Consider the following 24,526-nt stretch of genomic DNA (forward strand, 5'->3'; position numbering starts at 1 on the left):
TTGTTCAGATGCCACAGCTGGACTTGACTGTTTCCGCCTTAGTCATTGTTGTTAATATGTTAGCTTGTGTGTAGAGCGCTGTGTGCTCCAGTAGGATATGTTCCCCGTAAAATATATAAAAGCTAAGCTATTCAAAGCTTTGATTGCAACTGAATCAAGTGCTGGCCCCTTTTTTAAATTTTCATGTGATCGAGTGTTGGCTGCAAGCACTCTTTCATAGTTTTATGCAAGAGCATAGAGTTGAACATGTTTTATCCCTTCACCTGAATATGTTAGCTTATAGCAATGCTTCCTTCTACAGTCAACCTGTGTGAATCTAGAGCCAAACCGACTCCCACAGCTTTTATCCTTGCATAAAGGGAAGGGAAAAAGGAAGGGGGAAAAATGACGCTTCTATTTTTAAAGTGGATGAATTTAGCATGCATACTGCCTCCTGCTGTGCTGACCGTCTGCCGATTGGTCGATCCAGCAGCAGGGTCAATGGCAGTGGAGATCAACCCTGTGCTGCCATCGTGCATCAGAAAAACAGAACTGCTTTTACTCTCCCAACTCACTGTTACTGTGAGACAAATAGGCCCTTCCCTATTTCTCTTACTCTTTTTCTCTCTTTCTCTCTGTCTGTGTCTGTCTGTCTACCTGCCTGTCCATCCCTCTCTCTCTTTCTTTCTTTCTTTCTTTCTCTCTCTTGCTCTAATGTCTCTCCTGTGTGTTGCTCTGTTAGTTTTTTTCTCTTCTCTGCGATTAGGTGTTAGTTTCTATGTGTCTCTAGAAAATGGTGGTTTAAATGAAAATGTCAAATACTTATTCCTAATTTATAAATCATGAATTAACAGACCTGATTAACTGTTGATTTAATTTATTCAATGGAATCACCCCCAAGTTGTATTACTTTTCCCTCCTGGACAAAATATCAAGATTTATCGTGGGGGAAAAACTATCCAGACTTTATAAATAATGTAAATAAATAACTCCATAAAATGTTGGTGATTGCATCATTTTGGGGTTTCATTTTCATTTTATCCTAAGCAGTGAGTGTGTTAATTTCAGCTTTGTCTATTTTTCTTCTAGACAAACATCAACTGACATCTCAGGGAAAGAACTGTGACCATCAAGTTCCACATCTCCTGAAAAGTAGTCCAAGTTCAAGGTAATGTTATGTTGATATGTTTAATGTCGTTAATTGTCAATGTGTACATCCATATTTTGTGCACTTAAAAAGTATATTGTGTTCTATTCTACAGACGAAAATGTAGATACAGCCCCGGTAGTTCTAAGAAAGGAGCTGGTCCAGAGAGGGATGCTAGCTCCTCAGACAACAGGAGCAGTCACATGATGGAATCACCAGAGATGAGTAACAACAACAGAGGTGGTCACCATGGCGATAGCCCCGCCCTGCGGCGCTTGGGTAAACCCAGCAGCTCGGAGTGGAACAGCTCCGACAACCTGTCTGGGAATCTCTCGGAACCAGAGGACAGTGCCTACCGCTCGAGCAACAGCAAGCCCCTTCTGTCCGAGTCGCCATGTCCCCCCCACCACCTGGCCTTCCACCAACCCCCCCATATCGAACTGGAAGAGCCCTCATCTCAACATCAACCCGCCACGCCACCAATGCCTCACCCCAAAGCCGCCCAGCAAACTTCCCCTCACCAGGGGGATGTTGGCCGCCACTGCTTCCATCCCAGGCTACTCCAGGAGCCCTCCCAGACCAGCCCCCGGCCCAGCGTCTGGCCCACCCCGGCCTCACATACCCCCAGCCCCAACCGGAGGTCGGAATCCAATGGCCCTCTGCAGAGGCCCTCGTCGGGTGCCAGCTCCAAGTCGGGCTCGGACCCAGAGAGGAGCAACCCGTCGTCGGGCGAAAGTGAGGAGAGGCTGCCCATCTGCAGGCCACCTGGAGCCGAGTCAGCGGCAACCCAAGGGGTTTCCCTCACCACGTACTTCAGCGTGGACAATTGCATGACGGACACGTACAGACTTAAGTACCATCACCAGCGACCCCTCCTACTCTCGGCTATTGTGCCCCGAGCACCGACGGAGCCCCGAGAACACCCCAGCCACCACCTGCACCCCGCAAACACACACTCCATGCTAGACCCACCCAAAACCCGGCCTGATGCAGGTAAGCTTGGACAGTCACAGCGGCTTGTAAAAACACCTACGGACATTCATGTACAGTACACTGTTCCAAAACGACATGTTCTCCTCGTACTGTACAAGTGGTCTCAACAGTAAAATTACAACTCTAATAAAGCATAAATATTAAAGCATCCAAATATTTTAAATTCTGGCATCTGCCCAAAATTTGCTCTGTAAATTTTTTTTTTTTTTAAATTCCATGTGTGTTTTTGCATTGACTTCATCTATATCTATATTGTTTTATTTTTTTCCTCGAAAACAGGCCATAACAGCAATAAGCCCACTGCAAAATGGAACCCAGTGACAGCCAAAGGACTGGACGAGCGTGGCTATTTGTGATGGTATTACCTGGTAAGTGATAGTTCCTCTTATCAGCACTTTTTTGATGGCTCCACTACCAGATCCTTCTATGAATACAGATGCAGTTTATTTTGTACAAGCATTACTGCACGGCATGCTGCACTCGCCTGAGACAAAATCAGTGAGAGATCGGCAGACACAAAATCATTTCATTTCCCTGTAGATGATGATAATGCATGACATTTCTCATTTTAATTTAATGCAGTAAAAAATATATATTCATCTGTATACCAGAACTTAAGCTGTTCGATACCACTACTCAGGACAAGCACTGACTTTGCTACTTATTGAGGAAATATTTGCTTACAGTAACCATGTTTCCCTCCACCGTTTTTTATGCGACTAAAGTGATACCGTATTTTAAAAAACACGACAGCTGTGATGGAAACAGTTTCGATACAATTTTATAAATGCCGACAGATCATTTGTTTGTTCGACCTGGGGCATTTTTTGGTCTGTAAAATGTATCATGCGAGAAATGGTGGTGGAAAGGCCTTTATGCACATGTATTGATATAATAACCATTATATCGAAGTAAACTTGGAGTCACGCGATGATATAGTGGGTGGTCCTCCCACTACGACTCGGTAAACCATGCAGTTTATTAGGCTACAGATAATAAGTGATGATGAACTTCACATGGTGGTGAAAGTGCACATTGATCTTGATGCTCCTTTACAATATATATCGAATGTCTTATTCTGGTGAGATGATGATCGATGCTTGACTGCCATTTGACAAATACACATATTCTCGCTCTTACACATAATAATCTCATCATGTAGACTAGCCTACCCGCACAGACTACCCGCACTGTATCTGAAAGTTGCTGGTTGAAAATACAATCTATACATTACCGTATTATCAGCAGGTTTGCATGGGCGGGAGTTTCGGCTTTCCATGGTGACATCACCATGCGGTAAATTGATGAATTGACCAATAACAAAGAAAGTCCCAAACCTCTGTGCCAGTGACAGCTAGTTTTCAGTTTTCCCCTCCCCACTCAGACCACTCCCAGACTCCCAGAAATCTATTACAGTAAGGTACTTAATTGCTACCCAGAAACTATTTGATATTGATAAATTAACAGCTGCATTGGGCCTTTAAGAAATGCACTAACTAAGCTGCTCTGGATAAAAGTGTCTGCTAATGACTAAAATGTCAACTTAAACAAGCAAAAACAAGAGCTGAAAAATGCACAACCAATAAACCAGACTTGTGTCAAATACATAGGTCGAATACTTAAAAATATATGTTAATCAGAAATATTTAGTTTGCGTGGTGCACTTCTTTTACTGTTGCGTTGGTTTCATTGTACTCAACCAAATTAAATGAAACTCCCATGTATTTGAAAATATTTGACATTATATATTTTACCCAGGTCTGCAGTACAAGAAGTGTGTAAGGACAAGAAAGATTTTTAGTAACAAGCTCTATAGCACATTGGTAATGTGGGCCTCTGTAGCTTAGTTGGTAGAGCATTGTGCTTTGAACACCAGGACAGTGGGCCTAGTGGTTAGAGCGTTGGGCCAGTAACGAATGGTTGCTGGACAAATCCCCGAGCTGCCAAGCTAAAAATCTGTCGTTCTACTCCTGAGCAAGGCAATTAACCCATAAACAATGTATGTATGCTTTGGATAAAAGTGTCTGCTAAATGGCATTTCTTTCTTGGAAATGTACTCATGGCGTACTCATGGCGTACACATACAGTATGATCCATATCATAATAATCTACTGTCCTCTTCTTACTCATAGGTCTGATGTCCATGGAAAATAATCTATTGAACTGGATGCCAAAGAGTCTGCTGACTGGAAAAGTGTTGCTCCTAGAACTTCAATTGAAATCAGTGTCAAATGCCAAATCACTGATGCACTGTGGGTTACATAAGTACTTACAGTGGGGAGAACAAGTATTTGATACACTGCCGATTTTGCAGGTTTTCCTACTTACAAAGCATGTAGAGGTCTGTAATTTTTATCATAGGTACACTTCAACTATGAGAGACGGAATCTAAAACAAAAATCCAGAAAGTCACATTGTATGATTTTTAAGTAATTAATTTGCATTTTATTGCATGACATAAGTATTTGATACATCAGAAAAGCAGAACTTAATATTTGGTACAGAAACCTTTGTTTGCAATTACAGAGATCATACGTTTCCTGTAGTTCTTGACTAGGTTTGCACACACTGCAGCAGGGATTTTGGCCCACTCCTCCCTACAGATCTTCTCCAGATCCTTCAGGTTTCGGGGCTGTCGCTGGGCAATACGGACTTTCAGCTCCCTCCAAAGATTTTCTATTGGGTTCAGGTCTGGAGACTGGCTAGGCCACTCCAGGACCTTGAGATGCTTCTTACGGAGCCACTCCTTAGTTGCCATGGCTGTGTGCTTCGTGTCGTTGTCATGCTGGAAGACCCAGCCACGACCCATCTTCAATGCTCTTACTGAGGGAAGGAGGTTGTTGGCCAAGATCTCGCGATACATGGCCCCATCCATCCTCCCCTCAATACGGTGCAGTCGTCCTGTCCCCTTTGCAGAAAAGCATCCCCAAAGAATGATGTTTCCACCTCCATGCTTCACGGTTGGGATGGTGTTCTTGGGGTTGTACTCATACTTCTTCTTCCTCCAAACACGGCGAGTGGAGTTAGACCAAAAAGCTCTATTTTTGTCTCATCAGACCACATGACCTTCTCCCATTCCTCCTCTGGATCATCCAGATGGTCATTGGCAAACTTCAGACAGGCCTGGACATGCACTGGCTTAAGCAGGGGGACCTTGCGTGCGCTGCAGGATTTTAATCCATGACGGCGTAGTGTGTTACTAATGGTTTTCTTTGAGACTGTGGTCCCAGCTCTCTTCAGGTCATTGACCAGGTCCTGCCGTGTAGTTCTGGGCTGATCCCTCACCTTCCTCATGATCATTGATGCCCCACGAGGTGAAATCTTGCATGGAGCCCCAGACCGAGGGTGATTGACCGTCATCTTGAACTTCTTCCATTTTCTAATAATTGCGCCAACAGTTGTTTCCTTCTCACCAAGCTGCTTGCCTATTGTCCTGTAGCCCATCCCAGCCTTGTGCAGGTCTACAATTTTATCCCTGATGTCCTTACACAGCTCTCTGGTCTTGGCCATTGTGGAGAGGTTGGAATCTGTTTGATTGAGTGTGTGGACAGGTGTCTTTTATACAGGTAACGAGTTCAAACAGGTGCAGTTAATACAGGTAATGAGTGGAGAACAGGAGGGCTTCTTAAAGAAAAACTAACAGGTCTGTGAGAGCCGGAATTCTTACTGGTTGGTAGGTGATCAAATACTTATGTCATGCAATAAAATGCAAATTAATTATTTAAAAATCATACAATGTGATTTTCTGGATTTTTGTTTTAGATTCCGTCTCTCACAGTTGAAGTGTACCTATGATAAAAATGACAGACCTCTACATGCTTTGTAAGTAGGAAAACCTGCAAAATCGGCAGTGTATCAAATACTTGTTCTCCCCACTGTATATGTATTTTGAAGGAAGATACAGTTTGATAGTCCATTGTCAGAGAGAAAAATGTTTATGTATGTTGATAGATGAGTTGGAAGTTGGAAAGGGCAGCCCAAGGCATAACACAGTCAAATATAATGATAACCTGTTGAATATACACTTGCTACAGTGTGACATTGACCTCTGGGATCAAGAGGTGTACCTTTTGGTTTAAGATAATGTGCATCCCTGATCGTGTGGCCAACACAAATTTTATTTCCGAATATGAGCACCAAATTCAGCAATCTCAGAATACAAACACTAACATTGTGTTTGCATACTTGTTATCCTGCTGAATAGACAACTGTTACAATGTTAGCCAACCTGCATGAGGACTTATAAAGAGGTAACAATAGTGATGTGTACAGTATGAGCATGCGCATGGCATACTTTACATTTGTATCCAACCGACATCCAAATTCCAATTGGTTTATGTTATTGGGTCTACTTAAATTATATCTTCACTTTTTTTGGGACCTGCCTCAATTTTTCCACGTACAGTACCGTGCAAGTACTTTATAGGCCAGGAGAGACATCAGATTTATTTCAACCACTGCTAACTTGATCAACTTTAGCCACTGCTAACCAAAAAGTAAAAGGAATGATAGGGGAAAGCTCACTATGTTCAGAATTTGTTGCAAAATCACCTCTAAGTAACTTCAATCAATCAAATATATTTATAAAGCCCTTTTAACATCAGCAGATGTCAAAAAGTGTATATACAGAAACCCAGCCTAAACCCCCAAAAGCAAGCAATGCTGATGTAAAAGCATGAACCTAGGAAGAAACATAGAGAAGAACCAGGCTTTGAGGGGTGGCCAGTGCTCTTCTGACTGTACCGGGTGGAGATTATAAGAATACATGGCCGTTAAGGCCAGATCGTTCTTCAAGATGTTAAAACGTTCATAGATTACCAGCAGGGTTAAATATTAATCACAGTGGTTATAGAGGATGCAACAGGTCAGCACCTCAGGAATAAATGTCAGTTGGCTTTTCATGCTCGAGCATTCACAGGTCGAGACAGGTCGAGAGGGTTGAAAGAGCAGGTTCGCTAAACAGGTCAGGGTTCCAGGCAGAACAGCAGAAACTGGATCAGCAGCACAACCAGGTGGACTGGGGACGGGGACAGCCAGGAGTCGCCAGGCCAGTTAGTTGTGAGGCATGGTCCTAGGGCTCAGGTTCTCCGGGAGGGGAGAAAGCAAAGAGAGATTGGAGAATTAAAGGGAGCATACTTAAGATCACACAGGACACCAGATAAGACAGGAGAATTACACTAGATAGGACAGACTGACCCTAGCCCCCCGGCACAAAGACTATTGCAGCATAGATACTGGAGACTGAGATGGGGGGACACTGTGGCCCTGTCCTACGATACCCCCGGACAGGGCCAACAAGGCAGGATATAACCCCACCCACTTTGCCAAAGCCCCCACACCACCAGAGGGATATAAACAGACCACCGACTTACTACCCTGAGACAAGGCGGAGTATTGCCCAAAAATATCTCCCCCACCGCACGAGCCCAAGGGGTGCAAAACCGGACAGGAAGATGACGTCGAGTATAGTGAAAAAAGCTAGACCCCTCCTAGGGACGGCATGGGAAGTCAGTGACTTAGCCCCAGTAATAGGGTCAGAGAGAATACCAGTGGAGAGAGGGAACCAGCCAGGAAAAGACAGCAAGGGTGGTTTGTCACTCCAGTGCCTTGCCGTTCACCTTCGCACCACTGATTTGAAGGTATTTGAGTTGATTTTGTCGTGCAATGTTGAACATGGTGAGCAAAGCCCCTATCACTCCCATTGTTAGTAGTGGCTATTTAAACAAATCAAAGCTGTGGATGACAGCTTCTCTGGCTCCGTAGACAACTTTCAGAGTAAGTGGAAAAAATAGAGGTAAGTGTGAAAACAGTGAAAATATCCTTTAAGTTGTCATTATTATTTGTATTTATTTAGTGAAGATAACGGTAGGGATTCAATATGATCACGGGTTATAGCTATTGTAGCTTTTAAAGGCAATGTTCCCACATTCACGGAGATCTTATTCACGGTAAGTGCTGTTAGTGTTGTCTCAATCGGAAAAATAGCATAGTGTCCCAAGGTGTGGAATACTAATGTATTCAAGCATGATAGTGTCAATATGTTTTCGTCAATGCCTATAACCCGCGATCAGATTGAAACCGGGCCAAGGTGTGGGACACTATGCGAGCATGATTGTGTCAATATGTTTTTGTCAATGACACCCATAGTATCGCAATTTATTAAGGTGCAATTTATTACAATTTTGATGAAGATGATAGCAAGTTGTCCTCTAGATGTTTATGAATGAAGCCAAACAAATATCATTCACATTAGAATTCATTTTATACCGTTTTCATTGTATAAGTCGGGTCCTTTCCTGTCAAAAACCAGGAACCATAACTTCTACTTATTTTCATGTTTTTTTTACATGCATCATTTTGACATTTAACATTGTGAATGGAAAATAGGAAAACATTTTTTAAATTTAAGTAGTCTTAAGTGAGTTAAGAACAAGTTCTTATTTACAATGACAGCCTACTGGAGAACAGTGGGGTAACTGCCTTGTTCAGGGGCAGAATGACAGATTTGTACCCTGTCAGCTCGGGGACTCAATCCAGCAACCTTTTGATTACTGGCCCAACGCTCTAACCACTAGGCTACCTACCCGCCTACGTATTAGGTAAATAACCCAATGGGAAATGGCTTCAGTTTTGGTGATAAAAGATAATAGATAATTTAGTGCAATGCTAATGTATAAAACTTTAAAGGCCCAGTGTAGTCAAAGTCTAGATTTTTCCCGTGTTCTATATATATTTCCAAACTGTGAGGTTAGAATAATACTGTGAAATTGTAATAATTGTAGTGTAAGAGCTGTGTTGAGCTGTTTGAAATTACTCAAATTTCAGCCTGTTTTGGTGAGAGGGAGTTTTGGCCTTCCATGGTGATATCACCATGCGGTAAATTCGTTTTTAGACCAATTAACAGCAATTAACAGCAAAAACACAATTTTGTAGTTTTTTGTAGTTTTCCCCTCCCTACTCAAACACTTCCAGACAGTCCTAGCAAAATTCTTGCTTGAGAAATTGCTATTTCCTAATAAGCTATTGTTGTTTCTTTTTGACCATTTTAATTGAAAACAATCACAGAAACGATTTGATATTGAGTGGCTGCATTGAACCTTTAACACTTCATAGTTTAACACTTTATGGGTGACATTTTCTTCCCACAGAGTAACACTTTGCTTATTTTATATAGGTGGGATGGTACTTTATCCATGATGGTACTTTATCCATCCATATCCTTTATCCTTGGATCACATGCCATTACATATTGAAAATGTTATAGGTAGCTTGCTCATGCAAAGTGCTTCTTTGTGAGAGGAAAATGTCACATTCCAGATATCTCAACTCCATTGCCTGTTATAAAAAAATTGCAACAGAGCTACATCGTGGTTTTATGGTATTTAAGTCATCAATGGACAAAACCACATTGCGGCTAACTGGGGATACGTACAGTGCCTTGCAAAAGCATGCATCCCCCTTGGCGTTTTTCCTATTTTGTTGCATAACAACCTAAAATTGAAATAGATTTTTATTTTTGTATTTCATGTAATGGACATACACAAAATAGGTCAAATTGGTGAAGTGAAATGAAATAAATAAATAAAACGGAAAAGTGGTGCGTGCATATGTATTCACCCCCTTTGCTATGAAGCCCCTAAATAAGATCTGGTGCAACCAATTACCTTCAGAAGTCACATAATTAGTTAGACTGTCTACAGGTGGACTTTATTTAAGTGTCACATGATCTGTCACATGATTTCAGTGTGTATATATATATTTCTACGCCTGTTCTGAAAGGCCCCAGAGTTCGCAACACCACTAAGCAAGGGGCACCACCAAGCAAGCAGCACCATAAAGACCAAGGAGCTCTCCAAACAGGTCAGGGACAACATTGTGGAGAAGTACAGATCAGGGTTGAGTTATAAAAAAATATACGAAACGTTGAACATCCCATTAAATTCGTTGAGCGCCATTAAATTCATTATTAAAAATTGGAAAGAATATGGCACCACAACAAAACTGCCAAGAGGGCCGCCCACAAAAACTCGGACCAGGCAAGGAGAGCATTTATCAGAGAGGCAACAAAGAGACCAAAGATAACCCAGAGGGGGCTGCAAAGCTCCACAGGGGAGATTGTAGTATCTGTCCATAGGACCACTTTAAGCCGTACACTCCACAGAGCTGGGCTTTACGGAAGAGTGGCCAGAAAAAAAGCCCTTGCTTAAAGAAAAAAATAAGCAAACACGTTTGGTGTTCGCCAAAAGGCATGTGGGAGACTCCCCAAACATATGGAAGAAGGTACTCTGGTCAGATGAGACTAAAATGTAGCTTTTTGGCCATCAAGGAAAACGCTATGTCTGGCGCAAACCCAACACCTCTCATCACCCCGAGAACAACATCCCCACAGTGAAGCATGGTGGTGGCAGCATCATGCTGTGGGGATGTTTTTCATCGGCAGGGACTGGGAAACTGGTCAGAATTGAAGGAATGATGGATGGCGCTAAATACAGGGAAATTCTTGAGGGAAACCTGTCTCAGTCCTCCAGAGATTTGAGACTGGGATGGAGGTTCAGCTTCTTTTTTCATCCCCCCAAAGTATTGACTTTGGGGAGGTGAAAAGTTATGTTTTCAGTTTTTTTGTCTCATTTCTTGTTTGTTTCACAATAACAAATATTTTGCATTTTCAAAGTGGTAGGCTGTTGTGTAAATCAAATGATACAAACCCCCCCCCAAAAAAATCTATTTTAATTCCAGGTTGTAAGGCAACAAAATAGGAAAAATGCCAAGGGGGGTGAATACTTTCGCAAGCCACTGTATGTAGATTCATTAACATAATTGTTTATTTTAATTGCAATGTTCCTCGATCCATTTGCAATACGTATGTGCAAAGAACAGATACAGCAATTGCATGGTTGGGCAGAAGCAAAAACAAAACTTGAGTCTGAATCTTACCCCATGTCCCAGAGGACCCTGGTACTTTCAGAAAAATAATTTACAGGGATAGTTCACCCAAATTACAAAATGACATGTTGGTCTATGCAGTCTATGGTCAAGGTAAGACAGCAATCCATGATTTGGTTTTGTTTAACTGGCCACTGTCTCCAAACTTTTTAGCATGTATGGCACAAATTCAATGCAAGTCAATATCCCTGATATTAGAATTTTTCACGTTTCAGGTCCTACATGTTGACTCATCGGCATAAAATGTAGTGCAGCGTCTATGGGCAAAAATCTTTACGTGAAAAAAGCTATTGAATACTTAGCATCTTGGCTGTAATTTTTCAGCTAGCAAAAGAATGTATTTTTCTTAATGGATTATGCTATTTATTTTACTCATAATCCAATTGTGTTCTGTCATTTGATTTGGGGCATTTATTTAAATGAATGCTGCTTTGAAATTCACGGTTTTGCCATTACTTCTGGTAAAATACATTTTTTGTAATGGTAAAATAACTATTGAGATTTTGGCTTTCAAAGAATTTGGGGTAAGACTCAACAAACTAGGACTTCCCAATAAAAATGTCATAGTATTTGTTCACTAATGTTCCTGGGCTGTTGAAATACTGTATGAATCCCCTTTCATATTTTTTTACTGTAGCTCAACATGAAAATGTGTTCCCAGTTCTCACTGGTAGTGTTTTTAAGTTGGTTATTTCAATGCTTTACATTAAATGATTCATGTAATATACAGTTTATTATTCGTTTATGTAAGTCTTGCTTCTTACTGGCTATTTTTGGGAGTATGGACTTTGTATATATTGCTCTGCTGTTGTATCTGGAGTGCCTTTGCATTTTTTCCATGAGAAAGTTGAACAGGTTCCATTTAAGAAGAAACATGTACAGTATAGCTGACTGTGCACACTTTATATTTTTGGAGATGCCTATGCATTTATTTTTATTCATTGTTTAATAAACTTCAAATTATGCAATCACTAAACGTGTTTTGTATGCCTCTGGTTTTTGAAGTCACTTGATTTCCATTGATGATTGCCAACAGTGAGTCAGTCATTGGCAATAGCGTATTGCATTAGTGTGCTTGTACTCATCTAATCGTGAATATTCAGAAATATCTGTATACATTATGTGCACATTGAGAAATTGAGAAAATCAGTCCATAAATAATTCAAAAACGTGTTTACTTCTTAAAATATCAAAACGTGAAGTGCAAATCAAACCTGCTTTATACATTTCTATCACAAATAGTACATTTTGTACAGCTAATAATTATGTTGGCGTCACAAAGACCTGAAGTGGTCCAATGGCTTAGGGAAGGTTGTAAAATGTTCAGTGTCACAATGGTATCATTCTGGATTCGAAGGTAACGCCTCTTGGTCTTAGTGGTTGGATTGGTTGATCGGTTTCCTCTAACCCCTCTTGAAAATTCTCTTGGCTTCGACTCCATCATAGCTATAGCTCTGTTGGAGGAGGAGTATATATATATATATATTATTATGACAACAATATCTTACAACCAGACCTGGTTCAAATCCATATCCATGACAAATACTTCTGTCATATGCTGCACTTGATTTGGTTTGCCATGTACAATTGAACCAATGGAATAGTCCCAACATTGCAAACTCCAAGGTAAAACAAGACGGGTACTTTCAATCATTTGATTTGTACTTTGGCCAAGGTCTGCTGCCTGTTTTCTTCTTCAGAAGTGTAAATATGTTTTATGGAGGTTTTCATTGAGGGTGTGTAAAACATTTTCCAGAGAGGGTAACTAACCTGTACAAGTTCCTCTCCAACAATGGCTCTGGTAGTTGTCAGCACCTTTCCATTGTCCTTTCTGGTGAATGTACCTTTCATCATGTCTCCTTCCATGCCCCATGAACCCTGAGGGGTGAAAGGTCAAATAATTCATCATGATACTGGTCCAAGAATCAAGTGGAAACATTCCAGGTAATTATTGCAGTCATGCTGCACATCTCAAAAGATGATATCATATTCATCTAGTTGCTGAAAGGTTTTATACTTCATCAGGCCTGTGGTTCACAAATGGATTGTGAATGTGTTCTAACCGGTATCCTAGTGTGGACACATTGGAACATAGCCAATGGGACTGTACTGTTTCATTGAGTAAGAATAATTGCCTTGTACTTTGCAACTCATTATCAAGTCCTGAATAGCTTCTCAATAGCTTTTGAGCACAGAAAAATAATGCAATACATTTTTGTTATTAGCAATAACAGATAGGAATAAAATATTTGGAATTGTGGTATGCACCCATTCAATTATATTGGTACAAATGTATTATCCTGGGAATACACTATGCATCAACATAACAACTATGCCTAGGCTCTTCCACAGCCATTGTATGTATGGCTGCAATAATATAATACTATATAATACTGTATAAATGCATGGCTTACTGATACGATTGTCCCATCTGCAAGGGCATACTCAAAGGTGACTCCCAGGGTGAATTCCATATCCAGCGTGCGGAAAGTACTGGCCTCCTTCACGACAAACTTGTCTCCAGTTTGTTCAAGGGTGATCTTGAGGCTATCGTGAGCGGCCAGCTTCCTCTTGACCATGTTGACACCTGTGAACAGACACACAATCCATGTGTCCAACCCCAAATCTCATTGAACCATGAGCAAACAACTATACAAGATATTTCATCTGCATGTACAGCGCCTGGCTAGAGATGATGCATTCGTTTTACAGCGCCTTAGGTGCAAGGTGCATACATAGTCCTCTAATCTAAAGGCATTTAATGCATTAAAAATAGCTTTATTACAAACACTGAATTTGCCTGTGGTAAAAAAGTTAATTGACATCATTATTTCTTAAATGCACTTTGTATGCATGTTAATGTATACATTTTGTAGGCCTACTTGTCTTTGCTTTCAAATCCATTTGCACCATTTATATCCAAAAGACTTTCCCCAAAACACATTTTCCAAAAACGATCAATCTCTTACCCATCTGCTCCATGAATTTCTCATAGTTCTCGCTGCGGTCTACTTTCCAAGTGCCATTGTAGGTCATGGTTGCTGGAAGGGTTGGACTGGCTCTACTCTAAGGAGTGACCTGCCTTAGCCTACCACCTGGCCTTTTAAACCATGTCCCGTGTTAGCTCACTCTCTTATCGCTCTCCCCTATCTCATATGCTGATATGGCTGTGTAAAGCTCATATTTCCTCAAGGCTACACAAGTCATGATCTCCCACTGTGTAGTGCCAATAGCTGTGACTGGGTATAATGGGAGTTGTCCCTTTAATGATCATACAATGCAAGGGCATTGTTCTGACGTTCTTTGCCCTTTACTATCACATAATTATTTGTGGTCGCAGATAATCTGTTTACAAGTGCTGTGCTTTGGATGTACAGGATAGTTCCTTTGTTATAAACAATGGGTCACTGTTTTATTTAGTAGAGCAGTACTGCTGCTGGTCCGACTCCTACTACAAGTAGTAGTAGACAAGTAGTAATAGTAGTAGACAAGTAGTAACAGTAGTAGTAGTAGTAGTAGTAGTAGTAGTAGTAGTAGTATAGTAGTAGTGGTAGTAGCGGAGCTCAGCAATTTAACAATTTATTACGGTCCCAAGCTACCCCTTGGTGGTACCGTGGAATCATCTGATCACACAGCCGCTGAAAAACAAACATCAAATATGAGTTAAAATTATGTGTGTCTCCTAACCCCATTTTCTCTCTCTCTCTTTAAGAGATATTGCCTCTCCCTTGCCCCCTTCTCTCTCTCTCTCTCTCTCACACACGTTTAGGGTCTGTTGGTTATTTGTGCTGAAAGGGGTCTAAAGTGAGAGGTGAGCAATTGAAAATTGAAAATGTGTTGGACTAACTTTCAGAAACGAGTCATATCATTTTATCTATGTCATTATATACTGAACAAAAATATAAAGGCAACTTGAAACAATTTCAAAGATTTTACTGAATGACAGTTCATATGAAGGAATCAGTCAATTTAAATAAACTCATTAGACCCTAATCTATGGATTTCACATGACTGGGAATACAGATATGCATCTGTTGGTCACAGGTACCTTAAAAAAAGGGGCCTCACATTGGGCCACTGGATCTTATCACAGTATTTCTGTGCATTCAAATTGCAATCGATAAAATGCAATTGTGTCCGTTGTGCGTAGCTTAAGCCACAGTCACAGTGGACTGATAAAAGACTAATTTTAATGCCAAGTGTAGACATGGCAAATTTTGATCAGATTATGGTGATTGTGACCAGATTTTGTGGTTACATGGCCATATTTTGGTTACACTTAAAAATCGAATGTATATGTATTTCATCCATAAACGAATAAATAACAGTTCATTAACTACATTTAAACACATTTATAAATGTGTTTTTTCAATCAAGTAAACCTTAAACCAATATCAAATTATTTAATTTCATATTTTTACTATTTCTTCCTAGTCATGTATATTTATTCAATAGCACAATGTGCTGTATATATATTATTTATTTATTTTACATTATGTATAGTTTATATTATTGTCTCTTTGGTTTGTATTGTATGTAGTTTGCTGTGTCATCCTGCCTGCAGATCAAATGTCCCTATTAGTTCATGGACTAAATATATGATGACTCTATATAACTAAAATACTTTCTCAATGGGTCTCCATGTTGTATGTGAAATTTGGTGTGAGTTATCATCAAGGGACCGTGTCACAATAGAGCACTTACCTCATCGGGGTCATAACATTAATGTACAGATAACCACAACTTAGCTACATGCGATAAGTGGTTATCATACTGAAAATAACCCACAGACATTGACCTCAATGAAAATCTTTTTTAACCCCCCCCCCCCCCGGCCCAATGACTATGAAACAATAAAGATAAACGTAACCTTCATGAACTTGCCATTGCTCTTGTCTTTTGCTCGTGTGTAGCCAAAACATAACCCACAGACATGGACCTTAATGAAACTCATCATTAGACTATGCCAACCCAGGGTGGACCAATATGTGAAAAGTTGCCCTCTGGCCCATGTCTTATATGGGACAATAAAGATCGACGTAAACTTTCACCATGAACTTGGCGTCATTCTCGCCTTTGGCTCTGCATAGATAGCGCTGCCTATTTTGTCTATGGACGTCAGATTATTTCCCCACCAGTTCTTTGTGGCAGACCACCTAAACTGAGTGCACCTTTAGAAGCGCGTCTGCTCTTCTCCTATAGGACAGTAAAGATGTCATGATAAGGACAGTTATGTGTTAGGACTGGTTCACATCGGTGGTCTTGGATCTTAACCATTGCCTCTCTATTGCCTATCTTAATCATCTGCATCTCTGATAAAGTTTGGTTCCATTAAGACTTTAACCTTAATAATCGTCCCACTACTTGACCTAAAAATGATGACCTTTGTAGCTGTCAGTTAATATTGCACAGGGATAGTGTAAGCCCTAACAGATAACGTATTGTGATGTCTTTACTGTCCTATAGGAGAATAGCAGATGCTCTTTTCTGTTAATATGATGCCCTCAGTTTAGGTGGTCTGCCACAAAAAGAGCCAATGGGGAAATAATCTGACGTGTAGGAGAACATTGGCTGTAATGAATGGATCGATGTTTGTGTGGCACTGGGTTGCTGTGTTTCTGCTGTTCATTTCTACAAATTGGTGTAGCTTTCTTTAAAATGAAAATATAGGTTAATAGATAGAAAAATGATTCCCTGTCTAGCACCATTTCAAACTTGTATGCTACCTACAGTATGTCAGGTTCTTTCCCACTAAAGAAGTGTACCATGAATTAATTCATTCATTTCGATACTTCTGGAATAAATCAGTGTCTAGTGTTCAGCGAAATAACAACACAATGTCAAATACAGGTAGCCTAGTCAAATAATTAACATCCAATCACATTAACCGTAACTCTCTCGGGGGAATTCCACTAACGATCCGTATGTTGCCAAACATAGCTGCTGCTCATTCCGTTTGCTTGAAAATGGATAAATGGTTAAAAAAAAGTAAGGCCCGCGTCCATAGAAACGCACACCAGTACTACATCTGCACCTGTCGATGACACAAGTTGTTCTGCTTCCACAAGCACATCCAATGCTAGCATCAGTAATTCTACATTTGTTGTTAGCCCAGCTAGCATGGACACTGACAGTTGTGAATCTGATGCAGCCGAAGAGCTACTGCCCCCTTACCCGGGAAAGCACCGAACAACAGACAGGGATGTTGGACCATCGAAGAGGCGCAAATATAAGAAGCAAATCAGGCGATATCTCAATAAATATGCCCGTATTTGCATACCACGCAAATAAACATTTCTGGACACTGGAATGAAGTCAGCTTAAATATTTTTGTTTCATTTTGTTAAGACAGTCCACTACTTTATGTAGTTGCAGGTGCATGGAGGAAAAACATACAGTATATACAGTTGTTGAAAAGAAACTCCAGGACACTGGTACTTTTAGAATGCTCTAAAAACAATTCATTAGATCTTAGCACCAATGTTTCTGTCAAGATGTTCATCAGGGTTAAGCAGTGTTTTAAGTCTATTTAAGATCCTTTAGTCTAAATGATCTCAATATCAAATAATTTATGGGTAACAATTAAGTACCTTACTGTGATTGTTTCCAATTAAAATTGTCAATAAGAAACAAAATAGCTTCTTATCAAAGAGCAATTTCTCCAGAAAGACTTTAGCTAGGACTGTCTTGCAGTGGTCTGAGTGGAGAGGGGAACATGAAAACTGGCTGTTACTGGCAGAGAGGTTTGGAACTCTCTTTCTTATTGGTCTATTAAGTAATTTAAGTATTTGATGTCACCAGGCAGGCCAAACCTCTACCCCACCAAAGCAGGCAGACATTTCAGGTGGTCTTTTCGAACAGCTCTTTCACTAACAGGGCATCATCATTATTTTCACCATTTCACAGTATTATTCCAACATCATAGCGTGGAAATATAAAACACAGGAAAATTCAGTTTTGTCTGCACTGGGCTTTATATTCTAGAATGCCAGTGTGCTGGAGTTTACTGTAAGAAGGATGCTTAGCGTTTAATGCTGACTAAGGTGCAGGCTATCTTGCTTCTGCCATCAGCCATTGTAGAAAGAGATGCCTGAGTCATGACAAGAAGTTATAGCATCAACAGTGAGCTCAGACCTAGTCTCTGTTAATCCAATGATATTGGTGTGTGTCCATACTGTAGGTCTAATCCAGGGGTGTTGCCAACACACAGGTGTATAATCCTGTGTGAAATCAGCCAAAACACCAGACCCACCCAGTAGCCTTTAAGTTTATGATTACCTTGACTCATATAGTCCATACCTTAAGGGAACTCTGTGGCGGGAGCCGTATGGTTAGTGAAGAAAGTCCCATTGCGAATGTACGGTCCTTTACTAGACGTCCGGCGACGTTTCCAAAAATCGCGGACGGCGTCGGGCCGCGGGCGGGGGAGAGCTCTTTCGGGAAGTCATCGAAGAAAACATCTCGGGCGTTCGGTTTCCGTTTTATAAAAATAACACATTTTTGACTTTTTTCCGCATTCTCGAAAATTCCCACAAGAGGGAAAATAAATCATATTGCAAGCGCACGAGCACGTGGTTACGAGCGCGGCCTTTTTTCCTAAACGGAAAATATTTCGAAGACGAAACTCGGTGAGCGTAGGTTTGGAGTAACGGGCAGTTGGCCCCGAACGAGATGACGTCGAGGCCTCGGCGCTTTTTGAGTTATGGCCATTTTTCTGGGATTAAAGGTCAAAAACGCAAGTAGGGTGCTAATTTGACCGCTTCACGTCAAAGTACCTAAGCATACGGTGTCAGGAAAAAAAGAACCAGCCATTTATCTATCGTAATTTAAGAGAAATCGTACATTGACCATTTGGTGATGTTCACAAAGAGGATTTTTTTTTCCAAAAAATTCACAGATCCAGTTGCAGTTTGTTCAGACGAACATTTTTTAAGTGGGTCTCGAAGCTCTGCGAGAATTCTGTGATTTTATGTGATTTTATGAAGTAACACACACTCATTTAACCCTCTGTTAATAAGTCAGTTCTTAACATAAAGACTTAAAGCTCAATATTATATAAGAGCCTACCCCAAGGAGGGTATGTGTTCACTTTCAGCTTCCTATGTCAACTGGAAGTACCTTAAAATGGTGCCATAGGGTCAGGTATGAAGCGTAATAAAGGTCATATCTTTTCAAAACTTCACTTGTGTGATTAGACAACCCTCATGAACTGTAATCAGTCATTTCTCCCAACAGATGTCAAAGAAAAGCTCTCTCACACAAACACACACACACAAAAAGCAAGGATGGAGTGAAAAAGTACGGTGCTTAAAGACACACAAAGCCTACAATGGCATTACTATTATCTCCAGGCCGTGCCGAGTTCAACGAGATGCCCCGCTTGACCGTAGCTCACTCGGTCTGAGCGCAGCGACAGTGACAAGAAGACAGAGCAAAATGACCCTTTGACCTCAATGTCAATTTTATTTGCTTTTGGGAGACAGAGAGAGAACCGTTAAGGTTAGAAGCACAATTTGACCTCAGGAACACTCCTAAGGTCCTCCCGATCTGTGCAAGCCTAACCTTGACTGTGTGGCTTTAACCCTTAACAGTTAAAAGAAGGTGTCTACATCAAACAGTTTACAATGACATCTCTCCCATAGGAACACATTGCCTGCACCTCTAAATTCAACCTGAAGCCTATGTGGGTTATGAATGTCTTATGAACCTGTCTTTGATGACAATCCATCAGGGCACTATGAGGTCTACCTGTGTTGATTCTAAGCTTCCTGTAGCAACCGGAAGTGATAAAATCACCCTAAAAGTGTTTTGCCATACCCAACCAGCAGTTTGTGATATATAGTGCATTTAACCCTGTGTAAATCAGTCAGTTCTTAACGTATAGACTTAAAACTCAGGACTCTGTAAAAGCATACCCCGATCAGGATAGGTATTTACTTATAGCTTCCTGTGCCAACCGGAAGTGCCTTAAAATGGGGTCATAGGTGCTGTTTCAAAGGGTTAAAAAAGTCAGATCTTTCCAAAACTTTAAGTGTGTGATTAGGCAACCCTCATGAAGTGTAAATCAGTCATTTCTCTAAACAGATGTCAAAGAAAAGCTCACACACACACACAGACACACACAGCAAGGACAAAAGTATGGTGCTTAAAGACACACAGAGCCTTAAATGCTTTTAGGGGGGGATCCAGACTTCCATACCCGCTCTGGGAGCACTATACTACGGGCAAAAATCAATGGGTGCTGGCCTGAATGATTTATGGAGGTTTTCAAAAAAAGTCAGAAAATATGTTTTTTTTTCTGGAAAATATTTTATGTTTTTTCTTCTCGAGTCAATGGCCTGAGTGATTTATGGAGTTTTTCCAAAAAACTCGAAAAATATTCTAAGTCCAAACTTTTCGTGCACCTGGTATTTTTTTGGGGTTACCAGGTGCCATTTTTCAAGACGGTTGAAATTGCTTTTAGGGGGCATCCAGACTTCTATACCCGCTCTGGGAGCACTATTCTACGGCCAAAAATCAATGGGGGCTGGCCTGAGTGATTTATGGAGGTTTTCAAAAAAAGTCAGAAAATATTCTGGGTTTTTTTCTGGAAAATATTTTATGCTTTTTCTTCTCGAGTCAATGGGGTCCGGCCTGAGTGATTTATGGAGGTTTCCAAAAAAAGTTTAAAAAAAATATGTTTCATGTTTTGGGTTACCAGGCGTCATTTTTCAAAACGGTTTTAAATGCTTTTAGGTGTCATCCAGACGTCCATGCCCGCTATGGGAGCACTATACTACGGCCCCAAATCAATGGGTGCTGGCCTGAGTGGTTTGGGGGGGTGATAAGTTTTTTCTAATTTATTCACATTTTTGACCTCATATTAAATCAGATTGCAAATGCACAAAACATATTCCTTAAGTACAAGTAAACATTTCACAAAAAATTATGATAATAAAATGTGAATAAAGTATTTTCATACAGTTCTTATACATGTGTAATTGACGTAAAAATCGAAAGAATTTCAAAAATCGGTCCAGAAAGCACTTTTTTAAATGGAATATACTTTTTTTCCACATTTTTAACATTTTTGACTTTTGACTTTTGACTTTTGACTTCCTTTGAAATCACATTCCAAATGCACAAAACATATTCCTTAAGTACAAGTAAACATTTATTAAAAATTATGATAATAAAATGTGACTAAAGTATTTTCATACAGTTCTTATACATGTGTAATTGACATAAAAATCGAAAGAATTTCAAAAAACGGTCCAGAAAGCACTTTTTTAAAGGGGGTGATACATTTTTTCCAAATATTTGACATTTTTTACTTTTGACTTTTGACTTCCTATGAAATCACATTCCAAATGCACAAAACATATTCCTTAAGTCCAAATAAAGTTTTCCAAAAAATTATGTTAATAAAATTTGACAAAAGTATTTTCATACAGTTCTTACACATGTGTAATTGACATAAAAATCGAAAGAATTTCGAAAAACGGTCCAGAAAGCACTTTTTTAAGGGGGTGATACGTTTTTGCCAAAACTTTCAAAATTTCAAAATTTTACTCTTGGGTCTTGACTTGTGTTACAATAGGCCTATGAAAAATTAGGATAGAACACACTCGCCCACTATAGGATTTTTGGGGTGTTACACAGCTCATTTACAATATGGCATTTGCCATCAACTTTGGATGAAACACCGCCAGAAGTAGTGTATTTGTCCATCGTGTATATGCTCCGCCCACTGCCAATAACTTGCCATGTTATTTTGTACAATTGGGGGGGGAGTTCCCTTACACTCTTTATGGCTGCCACAAAATCATTTTCTTAATGTCAAATTGAAATGATCATAGGAAAATATCAAAAGAAGACAGTGTGTCGTGACGTTGCTACCATTAATGTGATGATGACTACTCATCGAATAATTACATACCATGTTCAATTATTACGCAATTAAATTAAATATAACAATTAATTAAGTAGTCATCTGGGGCACCACGGGAAAAGGTTATTTAACGAGCTACCATTTCCCAAATTTACTCAAAATTATCCGAATATCTCAATATACCATCCGTCATCCATCAATCATTTGCTCCTATTTCAGTCTCATTCTGAACGTCGAAATATCCTATAAATCTGCACGAATGCTAGTCTCCATGATCAATCAGCTTACACAAATGGGCTTAAATATTTATTTACTAGCTAATGAAACAATCACACAGAAATACATACACACACACACACAGTATAGTATTGAATATTAACATAATGCAATGAAAAGTCCCTAATGGACTAACCCGATATGACGTCTGGTTACACAATTGTACATACAGTTGAATAGTACGTTCATTGTGAATATGGATATTTAGCTCCCTAATAACCGCTCATTCGGATTTAGAAATGCAGCAACATATTTACGCTTGTATGTCTTTGTTGTCTCGCACTGTTGAAAACTTCCGATCAGTCTGTTGGAGTCAGTCGACAGAAAGTCTCTGGTTGTGTAAGTCTTTGGTTGAAAACCAGAGGTCACCATGTCCTTTGTAATTGTAGTAGGTTGGTCTCGGAGTGTCTTTTAGAACGTGTTCCTGTGTTGTCTTCTTCTTCTTCTTCGAGAGAGAGAGTTTCAGAGGGTCTTACCATTTTCTGGTATTGTAGTTTCAAACCATTTTGCCATATCCAGCTTGCGCTGTACTTCGACTGGTCTTTAGTTTTAAACCATTTCTCAGCAGTGTAGCCACCGCTTCACGCTGTCTGGTCTGGTAGAGATGTTCTTCTTCTCTGTTGAAAGTTTCAGAGTTTCTAACCATTTCGTACCTATCAGCTCACGCTGTCGGTCACGCTGGTCTGGTAGAGTCTAACAATTTTACACATCCGGCTTACCGTCCGTATACTGGTCTGTAGAGATTCCAACCATTCCAACGTGCGGATGGTCCTCACGATCTCTGGTCTAATGTAAATTTCGTTAGCGGTCCTTTTATGCCCTCGCCTTGGAGGGCAGTTCCATCACGTTGCCACAAGGTCTGTGCTCACATGGGCGTGGTTACTGACTGGGTAAAACTTTACATGAAAAGCAATTCTCTCATTTAGAAGGCCAAAATCGAATTTCATCTTCTCACAAATAGTTTCACATTTAATTACATAAATTACACAACATTTAGATGTAAATCTGATAACTGGGACGTATACATTTGTAGAGTTACCGTTATTTGGTTATAACGTCCTTAATGATATCACAAACAACAACTTATTTGACATGATTATTGTTTCAAGCCACACCAACCGTTTCCCACATTATTTGTGTTTGGAATATTGTGCCATTATCCACTTTTGGATGTTGTAGTTTTGGCGGGAGGAATGTCCTTGTAACAAAAGGGTTCTTTCCCCTCAATCCTGCAGAGCCCAAAGGCAGAGTTTGTGCAAGGTATTTACGACCGTCATAAAACTGGCCAACTCCATCCCTCTCCCCTCTGCGGGAGAGAGAAGCCACTGTAGAGCTGACCCACTGTAACCTGATTCTTCGGGTTCCTCACAGGAGAGTCATGACAAGTGTATGAAAAGATACTTATCAGTACATATTAATATCAGTACCTTTTAAGAAAAGCAGATCTTCAACATGAATCCACACAAACACAATAAGATGAACCAGATAATTATATTCCAATGGAAATGTAGAACAGTTAACAAAATAGCAAATATATAGAAATGCACAAATAATAAAGTAAGATTAATACAGCTGAATTAAATTCAATAAACAAACATGAACATGATCAAAAACTTGAAACAAAAAGCTACGCAATTTTACCCAGAATTGTTCATGAATCAAGTATAATATGTTGTTATTGAAGGTACTCTTGTGAGTTTAGTATAAAACATATAGTCCAAAAGAAGATCCATTGGGTTGATATTGGTCCTGTTGTGAGATGCGTCCTATTTATCCGTTATCTCCTCTGTTACTTGTGGTGGCGGGGGCAGTGGTAGTCTGGCTGGGACTTGGTGTTGGGAGAGGAGCAGCTGGGGCAGCTGGGGCAGTAACCCAGGGAAGAAGGGCCAGAGAGGGAACTGGAGTCGGTGTGGCACTTGCCTCGGTCGATACAAGTGAAATGTTGGGATCGGGGCAAGATAGAACTTCTAACAAAAACACAAAACAGAGTTACTATATAACCATATATAAAATAATACACATTTGCTCACAAAAAAAACACAACAGACAGGGTATACTCCAAATATTTTTGTTGAAGAAATGTAAATCCTTACCTCATCACTGTCAGGGAAGCTTACGTGATAGTGATGGCCAGAGTGCTGTAAAAAGGATTTGATTGGTTGGTAACACCTTAACAACTTGCATCAAACTCATCAACATTGATATCAATGTATCAATTAATTATTCAGGTTGAAACTCACATTTGAAATTGCTTAAATTTATCATATCACTGAAATGGTTCTGAACAAAATGTTTATGTACTTTGAAATTACAAAAAT

The 24,526-nt window shown here is 40.1% G+C and overlaps 2 protein-coding genes across 2 annotated transcripts in view; one reads left to right on the plus strand and one right to left on the minus strand.

Annotated features, from left to right (window-relative positions):
• Positions 1–5,277, plus strand: part of LOC139566831 (inactive ubiquitin carboxyl-terminal hydrolase 53-like) — a 47,910-nt gene extending 42,633 nt beyond the window's left edge. The window contains exons 16-19 of the mRNA XM_071388148.1: positions 1,069–1,147; positions 1,242–2,119; positions 2,399–2,487; positions 4,252–5,277. Coding sequence (XP_071244249.1) covers positions 1,069–1,147; positions 1,242–2,119; positions 2,399–2,475 — 1,034 coding nt within the window. The 3' untranslated portion in view covers positions 2,476–2,487; positions 4,252–5,277. The remainder of the gene's footprint in view (positions 1–1,068; positions 1,148–1,241; positions 2,120–2,398; positions 2,488–4,251) is intronic.
• A 6,941-nt stretch (positions 5,278–12,218) lies between these two features.
• Positions 12,219–14,163, minus strand: LOC139566832 (fatty acid-binding protein, intestinal-like). The gene is made up of 4 exons (XM_071388149.1): positions 14,032–14,163; positions 13,477–13,649; positions 12,833–12,940; positions 12,219–12,516 (listed from the first exon to the last, which is right to left on the minus strand). The coding sequence occupies exons 1-4, from the start codon at positions 14,096–14,098 to the stop codon at positions 12,466–12,468; spliced, it is 399 nt and encodes a 132-aa protein (XP_071244250.1). The 5' UTR covers positions 14,099–14,163; the 3' UTR covers positions 12,219–12,465.
• Positions 14,164–24,526: the final 10,363 nt, after the last annotated feature.

Source organism: Salvelinus alpinus, chromosome 39 (assembly GCF_045679555.1).
Source record: "Salvelinus alpinus chromosome 39, SLU_Salpinus.1, whole genome shotgun sequence".
NCBI classification, from domain to species: Eukaryota; Metazoa; Chordata; class Actinopteri; order Salmoniformes; family Salmonidae; genus Salvelinus; species Salvelinus alpinus.